Source organism: Carassius gibelio, chromosome B7, assembly GCF_023724105.1.
Source record: "Carassius gibelio isolate Cgi1373 ecotype wild population from Czech Republic chromosome B7, carGib1.2-hapl.c, whole genome shotgun sequence".
Classification (NCBI taxonomy): Eukaryota; Metazoa; Chordata; class Actinopteri; order Cypriniformes; family Cyprinidae; genus Carassius; species Carassius gibelio.
Window position 1 is genome coordinate 31,137,803 of NC_068402.1, and position 19,172 is coordinate 31,156,974.

At 37.4% G+C, this 19,172-nt stretch overlaps 3 protein-coding genes across 6 annotated transcripts in view; 2 read left to right on the top strand and 1 right to left on the bottom strand.

Moving 5' to 3' along the window:
• The window catches only part of piezo1 (piezo-type mechanosensitive ion channel component 1), a 96,205-nt gene extending 94,221 nt beyond the window's left edge, over positions 1-1,984 (top strand). For both annotated transcript variants that reach the window (XM_052560402.1, XM_052560403.1), the window contains one exon: positions 171-1,984. In XM_052560402.1, the coding sequence (XP_052416362.1) occupies positions 171-426 (256 nt within the window). In that variant the 3' untranslated portion in view covers positions 427-1,984. The remainder of the gene's footprint in view (positions 1-170) is intronic.
• On the bottom strand, positions 1,984-13,939 carry ctu2 (cytosolic thiouridylase subunit 2 homolog (S. pombe)). 2 transcript variants are annotated; one of them, XM_052560405.1, is made up of 16 exons: positions 13,880-13,939; positions 13,697-13,781; positions 13,295-13,369; positions 13,126-13,204; positions 10,161-10,220; positions 9,512-9,572; positions 9,311-9,420; positions 8,945-9,189; positions 5,572-5,707; positions 5,359-5,490; positions 5,033-5,124; positions 4,843-4,943; positions 3,612-3,753; positions 3,444-3,510; positions 3,026-3,084; positions 1,984-2,268 (listed from the first exon to the last, which is right to left on the bottom strand). In XM_052560405.1, the coding sequence occupies exons 2-16, from the start codon at positions 13,759-13,761 to the stop codon at positions 2,205-2,207; spliced, it is 1,488 nt and encodes a 495-aa protein (XP_052416365.1). In that variant the 5' UTR covers positions 13,762-13,781; positions 13,880-13,939; the 3' UTR covers positions 1,984-2,204. The 2 variants fall into 2 exon arrangements, with proteins under 2 accessions (XP_052416365.1, XP_052416364.1); XM_052560404.1 differs by having other exon boundaries at positions 13,697-13,939.
• Positions 13,940-14,564: 625 nt separating this feature from the next.
• LOC127961980 (E3 ubiquitin-protein ligase RNF166) overlaps positions 14,565-19,172 on the top strand; it is a 55,534-nt gene continuing 50,926 nt past the window's right edge. Inside the window, exon 1 of one of the 2 annotated variants that reach the window (XM_052561309.1) lies at positions 14,565-14,957. In XM_052561309.1, coding sequence (XP_052417269.1) covers positions 14,788-14,957 — 170 coding nt within the window. In that variant the 5' untranslated portion in view covers positions 14,565-14,787. The remainder of the gene's footprint in view (positions 14,958-19,172) is intronic. The other variant, XM_052561310.1, reaches the window with a different exon arrangement.

Sequence of the window (19,172 nt, forward strand, 5' to 3'; positions counted from 1 at the left end):
CAATCATCCCTTTCATGAGATACAGTGCTGGCTTTTCCTGTATTCATTGTCAACTCGATTGGAAACCATTTAATTTCTTGATTGTGCCAGGGTTATATGTTATATGTGTTATGGTTTAAGAATGTTCCTCTAAATACTTCTCTCTCTCTCTCTCTCTCTCTCTCCTCCAGGATCATGGGTCTTTATGTGTCAGTGGTTCTGGTCATTGGCAAGTTTGTGCGAGGCTTTTTCAGCGAGATCTCTCACTCCATCATGTTTGAAGAACTGCCATGTGTGGACCGCATCCTCAAACTATGCATGGACATTTTCCTGGTGCGGGAAACTGGAGAACTGGAGCTGGAGGAAGAGCTTTACTCCAAACTCATCTTCCTCTATCGCTCTCCAGAGACTATGATCAAGTGGACAAGAGAAAAGAATGAAGACTGAAACTGTTTTGTAGCTGGTGCGGCATCGCATGGTTAGACGTTCTGCATCATGATGTCCACTTCGGCCTCGAGGCCAGCTGGAACCAGTAGAGCTTTACTGCTCTTGTGACATTGTATAAGTTGAATGATTCAATGTCTTATGAACAAGGAGTCTATAGCCATTTCTCCAATGCTAGGGACTTTTTTGGCTTCTTTGCACTCAGAGGTTCGGATAACTGGGGTCAGGTTAAGCCTCTGTGCGTTATTCTACCGGGACTGTGTTTATTTTTGTCAGTAAGCTTTAAAATCAGCCTCTATAGAACCGACTCAATGTGAGTGATTAAGACGCTAGCTGTAAGGACCTGAAGACGCTTCCCCAGTGTCCTAGTTGACTAGTGGGCGCAGAATGGTAGGACCTTCAAAGTCCAAATCCAAACACTATTAGAGTGAATCTCGCAAAACCCCGGTTATACTTTATCCCAAAATAACAGGAAGTTATATTTTAGGACTAAGTTGTTCCAAACCTGAGTTTCTTTCTTCTGTTGAACAAAATGGTATTTTAAAAATGCACGTTACCAAACGGTTGCTTGTCCTCACTGACATCCATAGTATGGAGAGGGTGAAAAAAAATGCACACAGTTGGAAATGGGTACCAGAAACCATTTGGTTAGCAGAATTCTTCAAAAACATTTTGTGTTCACTAGAGGTTTGGAACAACATAAGGCTGAGTAAACCATGACAGAATTAAAAACGTTTTCAGTGCACATTCCCTCTAAGATTTTGTTTTTTTATAGGAAGTCTATAAGAGTTTGAAAACTGACTGATTTCTATAATATACATTGAAATTCTTCTTTTTTTTTTTTTAAATGATTCTTATTACTATAATACAGTAATATACCGAAATCATCATAACGTTGTGCCCAAGTAATACTCAGAGATATCATAATGTATAAATATTCCACAACTGAAATATTGTGAATGCTTAATTGGCATGGAAATTGTCAGGCAAAAAAACTAATTAATAGATAATTTTAACGATCACATAAGTAGGCTTCACTTTCTTTCTAGTGCTTGTAAGTTCCTGTGACTTTGGGGTGAAATATAAACCAGACATGGTTTTGGGGGTTTTGTGAGATTTTCACTCATTTTAACTGTTTACAAGCCAAAGTATCTTAGGATGACAGCCGTTTAGTATTTTCTTTCTGGTTTTACAATTTCTGATCAAACACTTGAAGTCATTTTTCCTCATAAAAAAGACAATCAAGTAATTTGAATCTGACATCTACATTGTTGTTTCGAATGGAAAGTGCCACACTTCCATTCGCTAAGTGCTGGAATGTTGTGCTTAGCAATTAGGGTTATTAAGTGCACACATTGTGTAATGAGTGTGCCAAATTTCATCTGTAAGGGCTGGAATAATCATTTCCACTGTATGGTTGGGCAAAGGGCACAAACAAGTACTCTTTGCTTTTTTTCTTCAGAAATCAAATGTGAGCCTGTAAAAAATTCCTTGCTGTCTAGTAGTTTGCTAAATTAAGAAATCAAAAATGTCTTCTGCACAAATAAATTACTGTATTAATGATTGTGTAATGTTTGATTTATTACTAAATGTAGACATGGTTATATTCAAATTTCGGCAGGCATATTCACAAATGACTTTTTTATTAACTTGCAAATAAAAACTATGGAATACTTTTATGATTTGGTTTTGAATCGGGTGAAACCATGCATTAGCAAGGCTAGCACAGATACGGTCCCCTACAGAAAGCTGTTAATTACTTTATCTAAACCAAATATCTGCTAGTCTCCATCTTCCTCATCGTCCTCCAAAAGGTACTCGCTGATTTCCATCTTCATCCGTGATCTGTGGAAAGAAACCAGTAAGTCTCATATATACAGAACACGTACAAGCTCAACAAAAAGCTACTACTCCAGTGATATTTAGCAGAAGGGTGTTTCAAAATAGCCTCACAGTAATAAACAGCACAATGACTGCTAGAGTCAATGGTGCGCAGTTCATCGGTTATAACAGAACTTCAGCAGCTCTACAGAAGCAAACCGTGTCATTGTTCAGTTCAATGTTGACTCAAGTTAAATGGTGTCAATTTTGCAAAGTTCATCAGTTATGAAATAAGTTAAATTAGTTCTACAGAAGACAATCATTATTTAGCTAAATTCAGACAAAGTGTGTTCTTTGTGTCACAACAGACTGAAATGTGAAGTCTTGAGTGTTATTTCTCTAATGCAGGCAGCCCTCGAATCTGTGATCGCATTGTGAAAGGTTTGAATACATCCCACTGTGGAAGATTTTATAGAGCTTTGGCAAAAGGGACGATTAACCGCAGTCCATTTATCTTTAGCTTCCTCAAATAATGTATATGGCTTCAAAAGACATATATAGCATATGAGTCATCTAGACCACTTTAATGGTGCTTTACTTTTTTTTTTTAAACTTGACAATCCAAATCCTCATTTGCTTTTAGTGTATGGAAAAGCATCCAGATATTCTGCTACCTTTGTTTGTGTTCTATACAAGCAGGAAAATCATTCTGGTTTGTAAAGGGTAAATGGCATCTATTCTTATTTATAAATTCTTTAGTCTATGGAGCAGCATTTCCCACCTTTTCTGTCGTTTTTCTGCCTCTGTTGTGATGTAAGGTGGAAGAGTGTTTGTTGCTACCTGTAGGAGAGAGTAAGCTCATATATTATTAACATTACTGATACATATGTATGAGGACAGTTGACAATTATTTCCCTAAAATAATGTAGATTCATGGACATAGTCCTATTATGCAACACATTTTTGAAGTACAAGTATTCCATATAGTATCTAAATTGATATAAGCTCATAATATCTCAAATTGGAATATTACAGTAATTATAAAAATAAATGGAAAAATACTGTTTTATATGACATTGCATGTGAAACTGCTGGACACTGCTGTGATGCCATGTTATTACCACATACCAAAATGAATTGGATGAATGCAGTACAACTAAGGATTGGACACATGAGTGCTGAGCTTTTCTCAAACTCACCAAGTCTTTGATGGTGAGTCTACAGCTGTAACACAAGAGTGTCTTTAAGTCCTGATGTGAAGGCAACCTGAAATACAATTCAGAAACATTTTAAAAAGAAGCAAATCAAATACATTCCAACTGCTGACTCGACTTAGGCTTAAACTTGAAAAAGAGGACACAACGTGCCTGTTTGAGGAACAGCAGTCTCCACTCCCACAGCCCTGACCCTCTGTGCAGCACTGCTCTGGTGCATCTACAGACGGGTCCTGACGTTTAAACTGGGACAGCTGCTCAGATACCAGAGTAGCATGGAAGGCAGAAGCTTTATCTGCAAGCAAAAAAAAAAAAATGTTAATCTCTGTTAATGAAGGTTATTATTTTATTTTTTTGTCAAGCTTGTTTTTGGAACATGGTAGCTTTTTTTGCATGAATGTAATAATCTGTTTTAAACTAGACTTTAAAATGGTAGGAGGAAAGGCAACTAGTTCACTGGAATAATGGTTGCACTTTATTTTACAGTACGTGTACTAACATGTACTTATAGTGTACTTACAGTGTATTTATCTAAGAAAGTTCTGGTAATACAAGGTAATGGGGTAGGGTTAGGTTTAGGGGTAGGTTCAGGGTTAGTACCAAGTTATTACATAGTTATTGAAATTACTATCATAAGTACATAGTATGTACATGAGGAACAGGACTGTAAAATAAAGTGCTACCGGAATAATTACAAAAAGACAGTAAAGAATACAGTAAGTACATTTTAAATGGAACGCTGCTAGAATTGTTACGCTTGAGTTGGTTTAAATGATGAAATAACTGCTGACAGCACTATTTTAAGTCTTTCGCCGTCAGTAGCGTGCCTGGAAGCAAATGACACCCACATCTCATCAATGCTCTTACTTTCGCCTGACAAGTTTTTAAAATGCATTGTGTATTAATGAGTATTTTACCCCATGAATTTTATGCACTTACTCTGTAGTGCGATCTGCACAAGTTTATCATTTATTTCCACAGAGCTTGCATGTAACTAAATGATGTAAAGCGGGAGCTTTACGAGACAAATGAGCATAGGCAAGAGAGAGAGAATTCAATTATTTCCAACATGCACTCATCCAAGGCACTTTTATTTCATTAATGTTAAGTGTTTGAGACTTTGATGGAACGGACTTCCACTATGTGACCCCATGGGTTCACTGCGGTTCCTCTGACAGATTTGATTTCCATTATGTGACTCAGTAGGATTGTGTAATCCATTTATCCTTGGATGCAATAAAACAAAACGCATTAAGGAAATATCCTTAATACATATATAAAATAGTAAAAAGGATTATCGGTCGATCTCAGCTTTAGGAATAAGGAATTGAGGACCATGTCAACGTGCGACATTAACATGACCTTTGTTAGGTGTATAATCTACCTTCTTTAGTGTCGAGAGTACAGAGACACAGCAGGCACTTAGAGGCAGGCTCAGCCGTTTGACTTTGAGGAGGAATTACCGTATGAAGTTTCTCACTAGTTCTGGAGAAAAATCATTAGGACAAGTCAGACGATTATCAGAGGACACCAACTGAATTCTGGGTCAGAGCCATTGTTTTCAGATCAATGACCTGTAGATAGTGCTAACGGTGGAGGGGAAGTCAGACTGTAGGTTGGTGACGAAACTCTCCGTCAGTCGCTGGATGCTGGCTTTATCCTGGGTCTGAAATGAAAGTTTACAGATCCAAATCATCATGATGGCATCAGAGCTGTTGTTTCAGATAACATAGTTTCAAATCTACTTTGAATAACTCATGATGAGAGTTTGCGATGGCATTAGCTGGTAAAATAACCCAGACAGCTGTTTGGGCAGAGAGCATTCATTCAGGAATCCTCACCTAAGCCTGAAGTAGCGGGAGAGGTATACATGACTGACAGTGTAATGACAGACTCTCACCTTGGTATCCAGTCCTGAGATAAAAACTGAGGGCACATTAAACATTCTGCTGTAGAAGGCGATCTCTTTGGATGAGTAGTCCCTCATGGGGCGCACTATCACCACATCCCCATACCGAGCATCCGAGAAACCCTACAAAACAGCTTCATGTTGATATAAGAAACATTTGGGCTTGTTTTAATCGTATGACAGCACAGAACAAACTTTCCTCACCGTATCTGAAGCCAGTGCTGCTCCGCGACCCAGAGCGATATTACTGAGCAGTTTGACGGCCAGTCGTGAGCAGCTGTCTCCCATCATGACCTTCGAGTAACCGTTCTCACGGGCAATGTGCAGAATCAGGTGCAGCCTGCACCAATAAACATTTACAAACTGAACTCCTTATAGCAGGGCATTGCTAAATTCTGGATTATGATTGGTTCAGAGATCAATTAAACACAATTCAGGTCAATTAATGGCATTCTACAGTCATAATGCTATTATAGTTAACTAAAGCTAAAACTTAAAAGTGTTAAATTATCGCAATTAAAACTATTTTTATTACTTAAACATTAACTGAAATATAAAATATACATAAAAATATTTTCTCATTTTGTTTAAATTAAAGTACTAACTGGATTAAAAGCATAGCGTAAAAAAAAGAAAAAAGTTATAACTAAATATTTATAATAATATATATTTTTTTTTAAATAAATAAACATAAGACAAAAAGTACACATCAAAATTGCAAAAACTTAACTAAAATAAAAAATAAAATAGAATAATTTAACAAAACTTTAAAAATTATTAACAAAACTATAACAGTATATTCATGATACTAAAACAACACTGATGACCACCAAACCAAATAACTGAGCATTTTCTTCCATATTTTATGGGGAAATATTCTAAAACAAGGAAATACAGGGGGTTCGTGAGTTGATAAGAAAGGTAAAAAAAAAAATTATGAAAACAATTTTTGTTAAATTAATTTTTTTTTTTTAATGATTTACTCAATCAAAATAATACTTAAAGATTAAAAAAGGTGAATACTGGTAAAGTGGGACAATGGGTAAAGTGGTACAGTTAAGCTTAATAATTTATATCTTCACATGGATATGTATTTTTTACTAAAAATCAACACTGAGCTCATCAGTAGCAAGTATGTGATTAAAAAAATTAAAAAATTCTGTGGCTATGACATCACTTCTGGAGTGTGGCACATCATATTTAACAACCTTGCAGTGAACTGTGATGGTAAGTAAAATGACATAGCATTCTGGGGTAAATAATGTTACGGTTATAAAAATAAAACAACTCATGGATCATTTATAATTGTTACATATTTTGTTATAGGATGTAATGGTGAATCAGAATTTGTAAAAATCACATTCATATTAATCTTCTTGGGGTTTTTTTATGCGATTTTGACACTGTCCCAGTTTGCCAATAGCATATTGTTAAATTGGGACAGGGTATTATACTGGCAAACTGGGACAGCCATTCAAGTCATTCTAATGGAGGAATTGAGTTAACTTTTCATATGTCCCTCATACATTTAGTTAGTTAGCTAGATATTTCAACAAAGACTGTCTTAAACTACGCCAGCTCTCACACATTCACCGTGAGACACACGCAATTAACACTTTTCACATGCTCTCACGCCACACATCCATTCTCACGTACAGAAAAATCGCGAAGCAAAGAGGACACGGAGACCGATAGACTAGACAGAGCGGGTTACTTAAGATATTAAAAAAATCTCAGCTCTCTCTGTTAATGAAGGTTATTATTTTATTGTTTTAAATTTGTATGAAATAAATTTAACCCAATATAAAATTTTGTGGGCAGGTGAGGGAGGGAGTTGGTTGAATTTGCTGTACCTGCACCCCTTCTTAAAAAAAGTGATGTTTATATTATTGTTGTTTATATTGTTGTTTATATTGCTATTGTGTATTTAATGTATAAGGCCTACACTTGAATAACAACTGAATGTGTTTTAAGTGTCCCAGTTTTCCAATAAAGGTGTCCCAGTTTGACAGTAACACCTTGAAAAATGTGGTTTGGGGTCATTGTGTGTTTGAGGAAGAGTCATCCATCCTGTGTTTAATGTTTCTTTCTTTTTTATTGTCTATAGTATAGTAGAGCTCTTAAGCTATTTAGAATAGTATCATATGTGTGGCTAAGACATTTGGATCATAATAAAAAAGTATGCAGAATATAAATTATCAGAAAGTGTCCCACTTTACCAGTATTCACCCTACTTAAAGCTGCAGTAGGGAACTTTTAACGCTCTAGCGGTTAATAAACAGAACTGCTTGCGTCTTGCGGAAGAACATCGTAGCCGGAACTACTTCTCTCTGTTTATGTCTATGAAGAATCACAAAGGTACTGGGTTACTCCGCTGCGGTATCCCCGAAGCAATCTAAAATGGTCCGAATATAAACACATATTATAGGTGCACCCTAGTGATTCAGGACAAGCTAAAAACACGGTTTGGAAAATGGACATATATACATTTTTCTACATTTTGAACACAAACAAAGTTACGGACCGCAGCTCTGATTGGTTGTTTTTTACCGGGAGCGATGGAGTTTCTGCAAATGGCAATAGGACCACTGGGAGGAGCCAGAGGAGCTTGATTTGTTCACAGATTATCTGTCTCATATTCTACTGTCAGGACATAATGACAGGTTTAATAAATATGTAAAAAATATTTTTTTACAAAAGTTCCCTACAGCACCTTTAAATAAACTTCATAAGAAATCACCAGCATTACAGATTTTTGAAGGTGGTGTTAAAGTATTAAAAATTAAAATGTAAAAAAAAATATCAGGGGGTAATTTCAAATATGTATTTTAGATCAAAGGATTTTGCTGACACAAAAAAAAAAGAAAAAAAAGTTAGCAAAGCCTTGTTCTAAAATGTAAAATCCCACAAAGCGACTTCCGTCAACACGTTTAAGGATGCAAGCAAGATGCAAGATTTTGTAAAAACTAATCTTTTTCTAACAAGGATAAACCAGACAAGTCTAAAATCTCTTAACCAACCAACTGGCATGGCCCAAATAGACTAAACTGTCCAAATATAAAGAGGATAAAGACATCATTACGGTTTAAAAAGCTCCTTAACGTTCACTACAATCACTTTGAATGAATACGCAGTTCACCGGGGATAAGCCAGACACATCTCTTCTAGATCACTTCAGTTAAAGAGCATAATATTAAATGGACACATTACAGCAATATCCTCCATAGATTGTCTTCTTAACTGTTAGTTTTAGGCGATAAAAAAGCTTGAGAGAATGTTCATTGTGAAGGCAAATGTCACTAATCACTCCAGCACTCACGAGAGACTGACTGTCTGACTCAACACTCAAACAGACTTCAGAGATCAGTTCTTCACTGATGAATCGGTCTAATGTCTCACAGTAGTGATCAGAGACAGGAGGGGTGAAGGAGTGCATGACGCAAAGAAAGCATCAGGAAAGTAGCACAAAAAGCTTGGAGAAGGTGACTCAGCTGAGCCACTGTCATTATATTAAAAAAGTAATTAGTAAAACAGAAAGTGCTAATAAATCATCTTGTGCTTGGCTCTTCAAACTCACCGTAAGGTCTGTAGCATATCCTCTTTGGCGGTGAGTGTCTTCAGAGAGGAGAACAGCCTCTCTAATGCCAGCTTGTGTTCGGGAGAGTCTTCTAAACTGAGCTGAGCCACAGCACTGGCTACATTCTCTTCTGTGAGTGTCTGTTTCTCTTTGATATACTGATCCACCGCTTGTTTATAGCCTGGATTGGACGGGTCTGGATCAGATGTGCCAGGCACCAGTACAGAGCTAGGCAGACTGAAAACCTAAAACACAGTCGAGAGCAGTCAGAGTCTCACTCACAACAAACGGTCGAAGTACTAAAGCTAAAGAGATCCATGTCATTTAAGATGTGGACTAATCATGTTATGCATTGGGTCGGTTTACCTGCTCTAGAGAAACTATAAAGTAAGGGAAGCCAGTGTCTGTGAAGATGCTCTTCAGCAGAGCATTAGACCTCTGCCGCTCGTCTGCACTCCGGCCACAAGCTCCACCATCTAACAAATACCGTACACAAGCGTTCAATCCGAAAGCATACATTTGAGAAACAGGAATAATGTCATATTTGTCCAATCCGAAGAGATTTACCATCAATGTGTATGATTCCAGGCACAAATCGTAACTTTTTGGGAGCCTCTCGACTCAGCCCCTGAAAAAAGAAAGCAGGAAGTCAGATTTATTCATACCATGCTTTAAACAACACTGATTGTGTCAAAGCAGCTTCCCAGCAATTGACAGTGATCATTTCATGAAACGAATTCAATTTCAGAAGACAACAGGGTCATTATTCAGCCCAGGTAAATTCAGTTCAGTTCAATAACAGCGTCAATGTTCATCAGTTATGCAATAAATTCAGCTATAAGCTGCTCTACAGAAGGAAACTGTCATTATTTAGCTAAATTCATTTCAATAATGCTGACGTTAGAGAGAAAGTGTCATTATCTAGCTTCATTCAGTTCTAATCTCATTCTCATCTGATAGTGTCAATAAAAAAATATATATATATAAATATTAATCTTGGGAGAAACAAAGCACGGTCCAGTTCTCCTAAAAATGAACTGAAATGAACTAGAGAAATAAAGACGACTGGAACCAAGCCTCAAATGGTGGCATGTTTAAATGGCTGGTGAGAGCTGGTAGACCACTTTGAATCATCAGCAAACAAGCCAACATGTTCCTCACACACTTTGGCCCATTGTGTTTGATAAAAATGGCTGGAGTAACATGGTGTTTTTACCTCTTGAACTTGCGAGAGCATCGAGCAAGAGGCTGCGCCACCAGAAACAGCAAGAAGAACCTAAGAAGAGCAATTAATGAGAAGGTCAGTGAAGTTCAGCTGAAACTGTGGGGATGAGCAGTCAGTGTAGATGTTGAAGGATCGAAGGAATGCAGCATCCAGAGAAACCATGTGTTTGTTTTTTACTCTTTATGATTTTTTTTTATTAATTAAATTTTTTTTCACTAATTATTTAAGCATTTATATATATAATTTTTATTGCTATGCTTGGTACGGTTGATGCATTTTATAATTGTAAAATTAATATTATGGTAAAGATTTTACATTTGTGCAGGATAGACAAAATACAGGATGAAGTCCAGTTCAGACGAAGTTTGGACAAAGTCTAGATGAAGTAATGATTAGATGTAGATTATTCGATAAGCCCTGCTAATTCTTCATCATCATCACTTTGTCTACTCCCAGGCTTATTAGAAACTTTTAGTAATTACAATGTGGGCACCAGAATTATATATATATATATATATATATATATATTGCTGTAATGGTGATTTGATCTAAAATATTTGGTACAATATAACATTGTCAATAAAAATAATTCAATTTCCAGGTTTCTCACTCTTTGGCCAATGAATTTTCACTGATCTGTCCATGTGTTTTTTAATCATTACTGTATTAAGATTTTTTTTTTAAATCCTCTTGATTTGAATGATTTGCGAGTCATTCGGCCATTTTATGAACCAAGAACTGATTCTTTGAAAACAAACTAAACATTGCTGCAGCTCCAAACTAAATCCTGGAGTTAAAATATTTTGGAGCAGAACATGACTAGAAAAAAAAATTGGTATTTTCTGGTTTTCTATTACTGTGGAACCCACTGAAACTAATTAGGTCAAGAGACTATTACTCTATATACATATATACACACACTATACATATACAAATATACACACACACCCATACACACTGAACAAAATTATACAGAATTACAAAATTCTAAATGCAACACTTGTTTTTGCCCACATTTTTCATGAACTGAACTCAAAGATTTAAGACTTTTTCTTTGTACACAATAGGTCTATTTCTCTCAAATATCGTTCACAAATCGGTCTAAATCTGTGTCAGTGAGCACTTCTCCTTTGCCGAGATAATACATCCACCTCACAGGTGTGGCATATCAAGATGCTGATTAGACCGCATGATTATTGCACTGGTGTGCCTTAGGCTGGCCACAGTAAAAGGCCACTCTAAAATGTGCAGTTTTATCACACAGCACAATGCCACAGATATCGCAAGTTTTGAGGGAGCATGCAATTGGCATGCTGACTGTAGGAATGTCCACCAGAGCTGTTGCCCGTGAATTGAATGTTAATTTCTCTACCACAGTGGTTCCCAACCTTTTTCAACTCGCGGCCCACACAACCAAACACATATGTTTGCGCGGCCCACTTCAAAAAAATTAACTGACCCCGCTATTGTTGGGTTAATAACTTAGTACTCAGAAGCTAGATTTTAAACTATATTTATTGAATAAACTAGGGCTGTGCGATATGGACAAAAAAAAAAACTATCGTGATTTTTTTGATCAATTTTGCAATTGTGCTTTTACAGTCATAAATGCAATCAGAGCTTTATCAAAAAGTTGTAACATCTCTAGAACAGACATAAGTCAAAATTATCACTATAGTGAAGATGTAAAAAAATGTATAAACTTGTGGCAAAAAAAAAAAAAAAAAAAATCCTGTATACAGGGACTTTTTTTTCTTTTTTGCCATGCATTGTTCATAGAGCTCATTAATTGTAGCGGTGCCTCAGGTGTTTGCAGTGTGTATACAGTATGTGTATGCGGTCAGCAGTGAGAGCGCATAAATATAACGCGAAAGCACATTAAAATAATGCACGAGTGCGAATCTCTCTGTTCGCAGCAGATTTCCTTTGCTCTGTCACAAAACCGGTCGTGCTTGCTCAGATACACGCTGCTTTGCGAGGAGAGAGTGTGCACACTAAAAACGTGTCCCCTCTCACTTAAACTGCATCCTGTTCACTAACAAATTTACTCTATGCTCATGTGTCAGAAATGAATTATTTTCGCACGTTTTTATTTCTAGCCTTTTACCGCAGTGAGAACGCTCTGATCCGTCAACATTGGCTCAGAAAAAAGGCACATCACAGACAGTGTGTGAACCTGGAGTTAGGCATATGCGCACGCTCAAATCGTGATTTTAGGACGTTTTCTTTTAATCGCACAGCCCTAGAATTGACTGGAAATGAACAGAAAATAATTGGCGGCCCACCTGCAATACCACCGCGGCCCACTAGGGGCCGCGGACCACAGGTTGAAAACCACTGCTCTACCATAAGCCGTCTCCAAAGGCATTACAGAGAATTTAGCAGTACATCCAACTGGCCTCACAACCACAGACCACGCATAACCGCACCAGCCCAGGACCTCCACATCCAGCATCTTCACCTCCAAGATCGCCTGAGATCAGCCACCCAGACAGCTGCTCCAACAATCAGTTTGCATAACCAAAGAGTTACTGCACAAACTCTCAGAAACCATCTCAGGGAAGCTAATCTGCATGCTTGTCGTCCTCATCGGGGTCTAAACCTGACTGCATTTGTCTTCATAACTGACTTGAGTGGACAAATGCTCACATTCGATGGCGTCTGGGACTTTGGAGAGGTGTTCTCTTCACAGATGAATAATGGTTTTCACTGTACAGGCCAGATGGCAGACAGTGTGTATGGCTTTGTGAGGTTGAGGGGTTTGCTGATGTTAATGTTGTGGATCGATATCCAGCAACTTCACACAGCCATCGAAGAGGAGTGGACCAAAATTCAACAGGCCACAATCAACAACCTGATCAACTCTATGTGAAGGAGATGTGTTGCAATGCATGAGACACATGTGGTCACACCAGATACTGACTGGTATTTGGACCCCGAGTATATATACATTTACCTTCTCCTGAGGAAAGATGACACGATTCTTTCCCAGCATGGCCCGAAACTTGTGAATGAAGTACTCCTTAAAGCAGGACCTAGTAAAGAAGATACATAAAGTTTTTGATAAGGCTGAATCACATAATTAAGTGTAAGTGACATATTGAGAAGATTAATGAATCGCCTACCGGCAAAATGCATCATTGACCCGAATGATGAGCACAGCAGTCCCCTCCTTACATTTCACACACTTCCTGTTAAACCTAAACATGTCACACATATTAGAGTTTGTTCAATTTGTCAATAAGAGCAAACAATAAATATGAATCACTGTAGAGCTATAATGTTCTTTTAGTACCATGTTAATGTGCAAGAACATGACTGCAATTCAGTATCATCAGGTATCATGCCGTGTCAAAGTATCGACATCGCACCATAGTGCACTAAACACATTGTGTTTACAACAGAATACTGTGGTGCTGGAACAATTATGGAGTCATATTCGCAAATATATAAGGGTACTATAATCACAATAGAGGTCCAAAACATTGTAAAAACCATTCTTAATTATTTGTTGTTACACATCTTACGTCGGCACGGGTATCTTCTCCTGGTTACGCTCCAGACCATTATAGTCTTCTTCAACTTGACACATGACCGCTTCACATTCACAAACTAAGAGACAAAACGAGTCCAATCATACGATGCTTTTCTTCTACCAGCTCAGAAATGTGTAATTCTCTCAATACTTATTCAATGGAATCGTGGCGTACGGATGTTTTCACGTGTGTACAGTACTGTATTTTCCTGACCACTTTTGATGACGTGCCGTGACCACGCCCATATGTTTGCTTTGTTTGATTACATCAGTTTAATTTTTAAAACGTCTGACATTAATGTAATCTGTTTTCTTAATGTATTATTTTTTATTTTCTGTGTTATACCATACACAAAAAAACAAACTTTGTATTTTTAAGCTTTTTATGTTTTTTTTTTATATTCTGAATTTTGTAAAATGATTTATTTTGTTTATCGACAATTAAACTGGTATATCAACCGTATGAAATACCTATATCATTCAAATATAAAATATAAAAAATACGTATTGTTGGTATTATTTATTTGTATGTTTAATGCTATTTTAAGCTGTAAGTTACAGTATGCGTCGTCTGACTTTAATGTATATTTAAGAGTTTTTAGTCAAAAATAAATGTTCAAAATATTCGAATTTTATCACTTTTATCATATAAAATAATATTCACCCTTATTATTATTATTTTTTATTATTATTATTATTGTTATTGACAACGTAGACCTATATTTGTCACATTCGCTACATTCGTGTTGACGCCATCTATCGATGCTCCATGGAATTGTTATGAATACCATATCTGGGATATGTAGTTCTGTTAAACAGTCTCTCGCTGTAAATAATCGCAGTAAAAACTACAACTCCCATCATTTTGTTGGTCTAATCGGATCGAGACCGTTCCGTTAAAGCTACCATGTAATGTTTACTTCTTTTGAACAACGGCGTGTCGTCCTTGGTTAACACTGTTGGAGATCGCAGATGCGGTATCTGATGCCGTGTAAATCACATTTCCCCTGCGAGACACTCGTTAAAACCGCGGAATCCCTTTTGCATCGGCAGTATTAGTGGTTCATCCTGCGGTCCGTGTTCATGATGGCGATGTTCCGCAGTTTTGTGTCTGCTGCTCAGCTCAGGCAGCATCAGCAGCAAAATGGAGCCGCTGCAGCCGCACCTGGGGAGAGCCTGGAGAGCCAGTTCTCCTGTCCCATCTGTCTGGAGGTGTACCACAAACCTGTCAGCATCGCAAGCTGCGCCCATACGTGAGTATAGACAGTGGCGTTATGTCAGTTTCCATTTAGTGTCTCTGTTGTAGAGGCAAAATTATTTTAGACAACATTGTTTTAGATAAGATTAAATCCTGCATAACCACACACGCTTTCGGTATGCGTGTTATTATTTTATTGAATATTAATTTTGTAATGTCAGTCTTTGAAGATAGAAGTAACGTTACTGTTCGCATCGCTTTGTGATTGCACGCCTCCCACATTATGTTTCTTTGTCAGCCTCGGGACATAAAAAGGATGCGCGACATCTGCATATTTTTTTATTTTTTTATGTATTTTATGAACTTAAACATTAAATAGAATAATCATATCCGTCATTTGGGTTTTTTTAAGTTTCACTTCCCATCTGTGCGCTGCGCAGGAGAGAACAAAGCGAGAAAGCTGCGAGCGATAATTCATAGTGATATCTGTTTCGGTTCTTTGGAAAGACTCTTTGGAACCGAATCGCAAATAGAACTGAATCAATATGAACCGAGTTTGATATATCGACTGATCATTTGTAGCATACGTTTTAATTTGTGTCAGCTGAGTGGGAGTACAATTAGGTTTACTGTAATTCAAATGGTAGATATTTGGTTATTTTGTTTGTAAAATGAATATATCCTGGGACACTGTAAAACTTGTTGGTAACATGTGATGATTTTGGCTGACATTTAACAAAAACTCTCATCATCTAACCGAATTAGAAAACTTCATAAGACCAATGAAAAAAACCTTTTTAGTGAATTGTTGGCCTTCTGGAAAGTATGTTCATTTACTGTACATGTACTCAATACGAAGTAGGGGTTCCTTTCGCTTTAAAGGTACGATTTGAAAGATATTTGCAGTAAAATATTCAAAAACCACTAGGCTAGTGTTATATATTTTGTCCAGCTGATTACTAACAATATCTCTAATGTTTTCAACTAAATGCTGATGTAAATCATGAGAAATTCCCATTCTAAACAGTGACACGGGGCAGTGCAGTCGCCTGTCAATGACGTTAGTTCTTCTTCTTAGTTTTAAGGCAGATTGCAACCATGGATTATCAGGTGCATACCGCCACCAACTGTATCGGAGAAACCACATGACAACAGTGTTGTGGACAAATGCGGAAGTAGCTTCGCGACAAACTTCAACTAGAAAGAGATGCCGATCTTGCATGTGTATTATGCGACATGTGAGTTGTTTTGATTCGTATCATTACAGAAAACGTATGCTATTTAAACGTATTCTATTTTATGATCAACAAGATTAGTATAATGGGGCATACACACCAAACAGGGGGGATCGCGTCTCTAGACCTGCGAAAGGAAGCGTCTGATCCATAGTCTGATCGCATCTTTATATTGATTTTTCTATGTAATCTACTCGCGCAAATCGTTGAACTCGCGTTAAATCCATAATTTATGTTTCCGTCTGATTTGATGGCCATCAGCGGTTGGGTAGAAGACAACAAATCCCATCATCCCACACTCTTCATCAATCCACGCGATTGTTATTGTTTTGATAGTGCTCCCTCTAGTGACAGGTCCTACAAACTGTACCTTTAATTACTGCCTCAGTTCAGCGTGGCATGGAGGTGATCAGTTTGTGGCACTGCTGAGGTGGTATGGAAGCTCAGGTTTCTTTGACAGTGGTGTTCAGCTCATCTGCATTTTTTGGTCTCTCGTTTCTCATTTTCCTCTTAACAATAGCCCTTAGATTCTCTCTGGGGTTCAGGTCTGGTGAGTTTGCTGGCCAGTCAAGCACACCAACACCATGGTCATTTATCCAACTTTTGGTGCTTTTGGCAGTGTGGGCAGTTGCCAAATCCTGCTGTAAAATGAAATCAGCATCTTCAAAAAGCTGGTCAGCAGAAGGAAGCATGAAGTGCTAAATGGGTGCTAAATGGGTGCAGTGACTTTGGTTTTCAAAAGAACACAATGGATCAACACCAGCAGATGAAATTGCACCCCAAATCATCACAGACTGTGGAAACTTAACACTGGACTTCAAGCAACTTGGGCTATGAGCTTCTCCAGCCTTCCTCCAGACTCTAGAAAACCTGCTCTCATCTAAAAAGAGGACTTTGGACCACTGGGCAACAGTCCAGTTCTTCTTCTCCTTAGCCCAGGTAAGACGTCTCTGACGTTGTCTGTGGTTCAGAAATTAACAAGAGGAATACGACAACTGTAGCCAAATTCCTTGACACGTCTGTATGCCTTGACCCCATACAGCCTCAGTCCATTCTTTGTGAAGTTCACTCAAATTCTTGAATCAATTTTGCTGGACAGTCCTCATAAGGCTGTGGTTCTCTCGTTTTTTTGTGTGCATCTATTTCTTTCACACTTTTTCCTTCCAATCAACTTCTGTTAACATGCTTGGATACAGCACTCTGTTTACAGCCAGCTTCTTTGGCAATGAATGGTTCTGGCTTAACCTCCTTCTGGACAACTGTCAGATCAGAAGTCTTCCCCATGATTGTGTAGCCTAGTGAACCAAACTGAGAGACCATTTTGAAGCCTCAGGAAACCTTTGCAGATGTTTTGAGTTGATTAGCTGATTGGCATGTCACCATATTCTAATTAGTTGAGATATTGAATTAGTGGGTTTTTGTTAAATGTGTGCCAAAATCATCTCAATTGAAAGAACCAAATACTTTTTTTTAATACACAAGTTTCACAATTTGAGTTGAATTACTGAAATTAACTTTTCCACGACATTCTTATTTATTGAGATGCACCTGTTTGATTGACATTAAAACAATTAACCCCACCTGTCACTCAAGTGGCAATGCTTTAATTATGCAGAACTTCAAGGCTTAATATAATTTAAACGGATGAGTCATAAAATAATTCACCGAAATTCAAAAATTCACAGTTGTCATGAAGGGCAAAATTAGCTATATAGACCAAAATATTTTTTTTGTACCAGGCTGTAAACGTTATTTTCTGCTGTAAAGTTGGGCATTTTAACATGGGGAGTCTATGGGATTGACTCCCTTTTGGAGCCAGCCTCCAGCTGCCAGTCAATGAATTGCTGTTTTAGTCACTTCCTTGTTGGTTTCAAGAGAGGGAGCGGAAGGTTGCCGCTTGGTCTGAACATCCTACCCCTCAAGCTCAGAATCTGCTCCAGTTGTATTGTAAACAATAACATCCTCTATATTGCTTATCAATTTGAGCCCGATACGGTAGCAGATAATATTAATGAAGAGGATTGCACAGAACCTTTGCAAGCATGGCTCTTAATGGTAAGTTTGTTTGTTGTTGTCTCATACTTTTAGATATGCTATTGTTTGGAAATGCTTCTGCTTCTATTAGCTTTTAATATACAGTTTATTCTGATTAAAGCTTTAAAGGGGTCATATGATGCTATTTAAACTTTTCCTTTCTCTTTGGAGTATTACAAGCTTTTGGTGCATGAAGAAGATCTGTAAAGTTGCAAAGGCTAAAGTCTTAAATCCAAAGAGATGTTCTTTATCAAAGTTAAGACTTTGCCATTCAAACACGCCCCACATGTCTACGTCACTATGTGGAAATATTTGCGTAATGCTGCCCAAACGTTCACGCAAAGAAAGAAGGTATGGTTTCAGTAACCGCAGTTAGTGTTGTAGCAGCCATGGAGATGCTGTGTGTATGTAGGCAAAAGCAAAAGCGCTTTAATTGGCCTTCCGAAAGTAAATGCATTTAGGAACCTTTAATATTACTTACAACAGAACAGCAATGCATTTTATGGATGACCGTTTCGTGAACCTGTGAGAGGAGGTCATTCTGACAAACATTCTGGTGCTTCTGAATCAGCTACTGTAAGTATGTTTTGTTATTAGTTTAAGTATTTACTTTTGAATGGTCAAATGCAGAGTTTTGGTGTGTGTGTGTGTGTTAGGGAGGCACGATCATGATTTTTCATGGCCGATTCCGATACTGATTTTTTTACAAGCAAACTGGCCGATTCCGATTTTTTTTATCTTTAAGCAATAAACAAGAAAGAAGGAAAGTGTGCATAAACAATATGTTTATTTGGTATTTAAAATAGGGGTGTGCACGGATAGTCGAACATTTGAATATTCGTTCTGCTCTAATTATTCGATAAATAAAAATGATATTCAAATTTCGCAAAAAAATAAAAAATAAAAAAAATAAAAGTTCACAATAAAAGCTAATTTGGTCACTTTCTGTGATCCTCCACGGCATATTTGAAGATGTATGCAAGCAAAAAATAATTCATGAA

Excerpts from the sequence above, each read along its gene's own strand:
- ctu2 (XM_052560405.1), bottom strand. The coding sequence starts at position 13,761 with ATGTGTCAAGTTGAAGAAGACTATAATGGTCTGGAGCGTAACCAGGAG. Across the intron at positions 10,221-13,125 it reads TCATCTTTCCTCAGGAGAAG|GTTCTTCTTGCTGTTTCTGG; the intron begins GTAAATGTATAT and ends TGCTCTTCTTAG. Across the intron at positions 9,190-9,310 it reads TTATAGTTTCTCTAGAGCAG|GTTTTCAGTCTGCCTAGCTC; the intron begins GTAAACCGACCC and ends ACTGTGTTTTAG.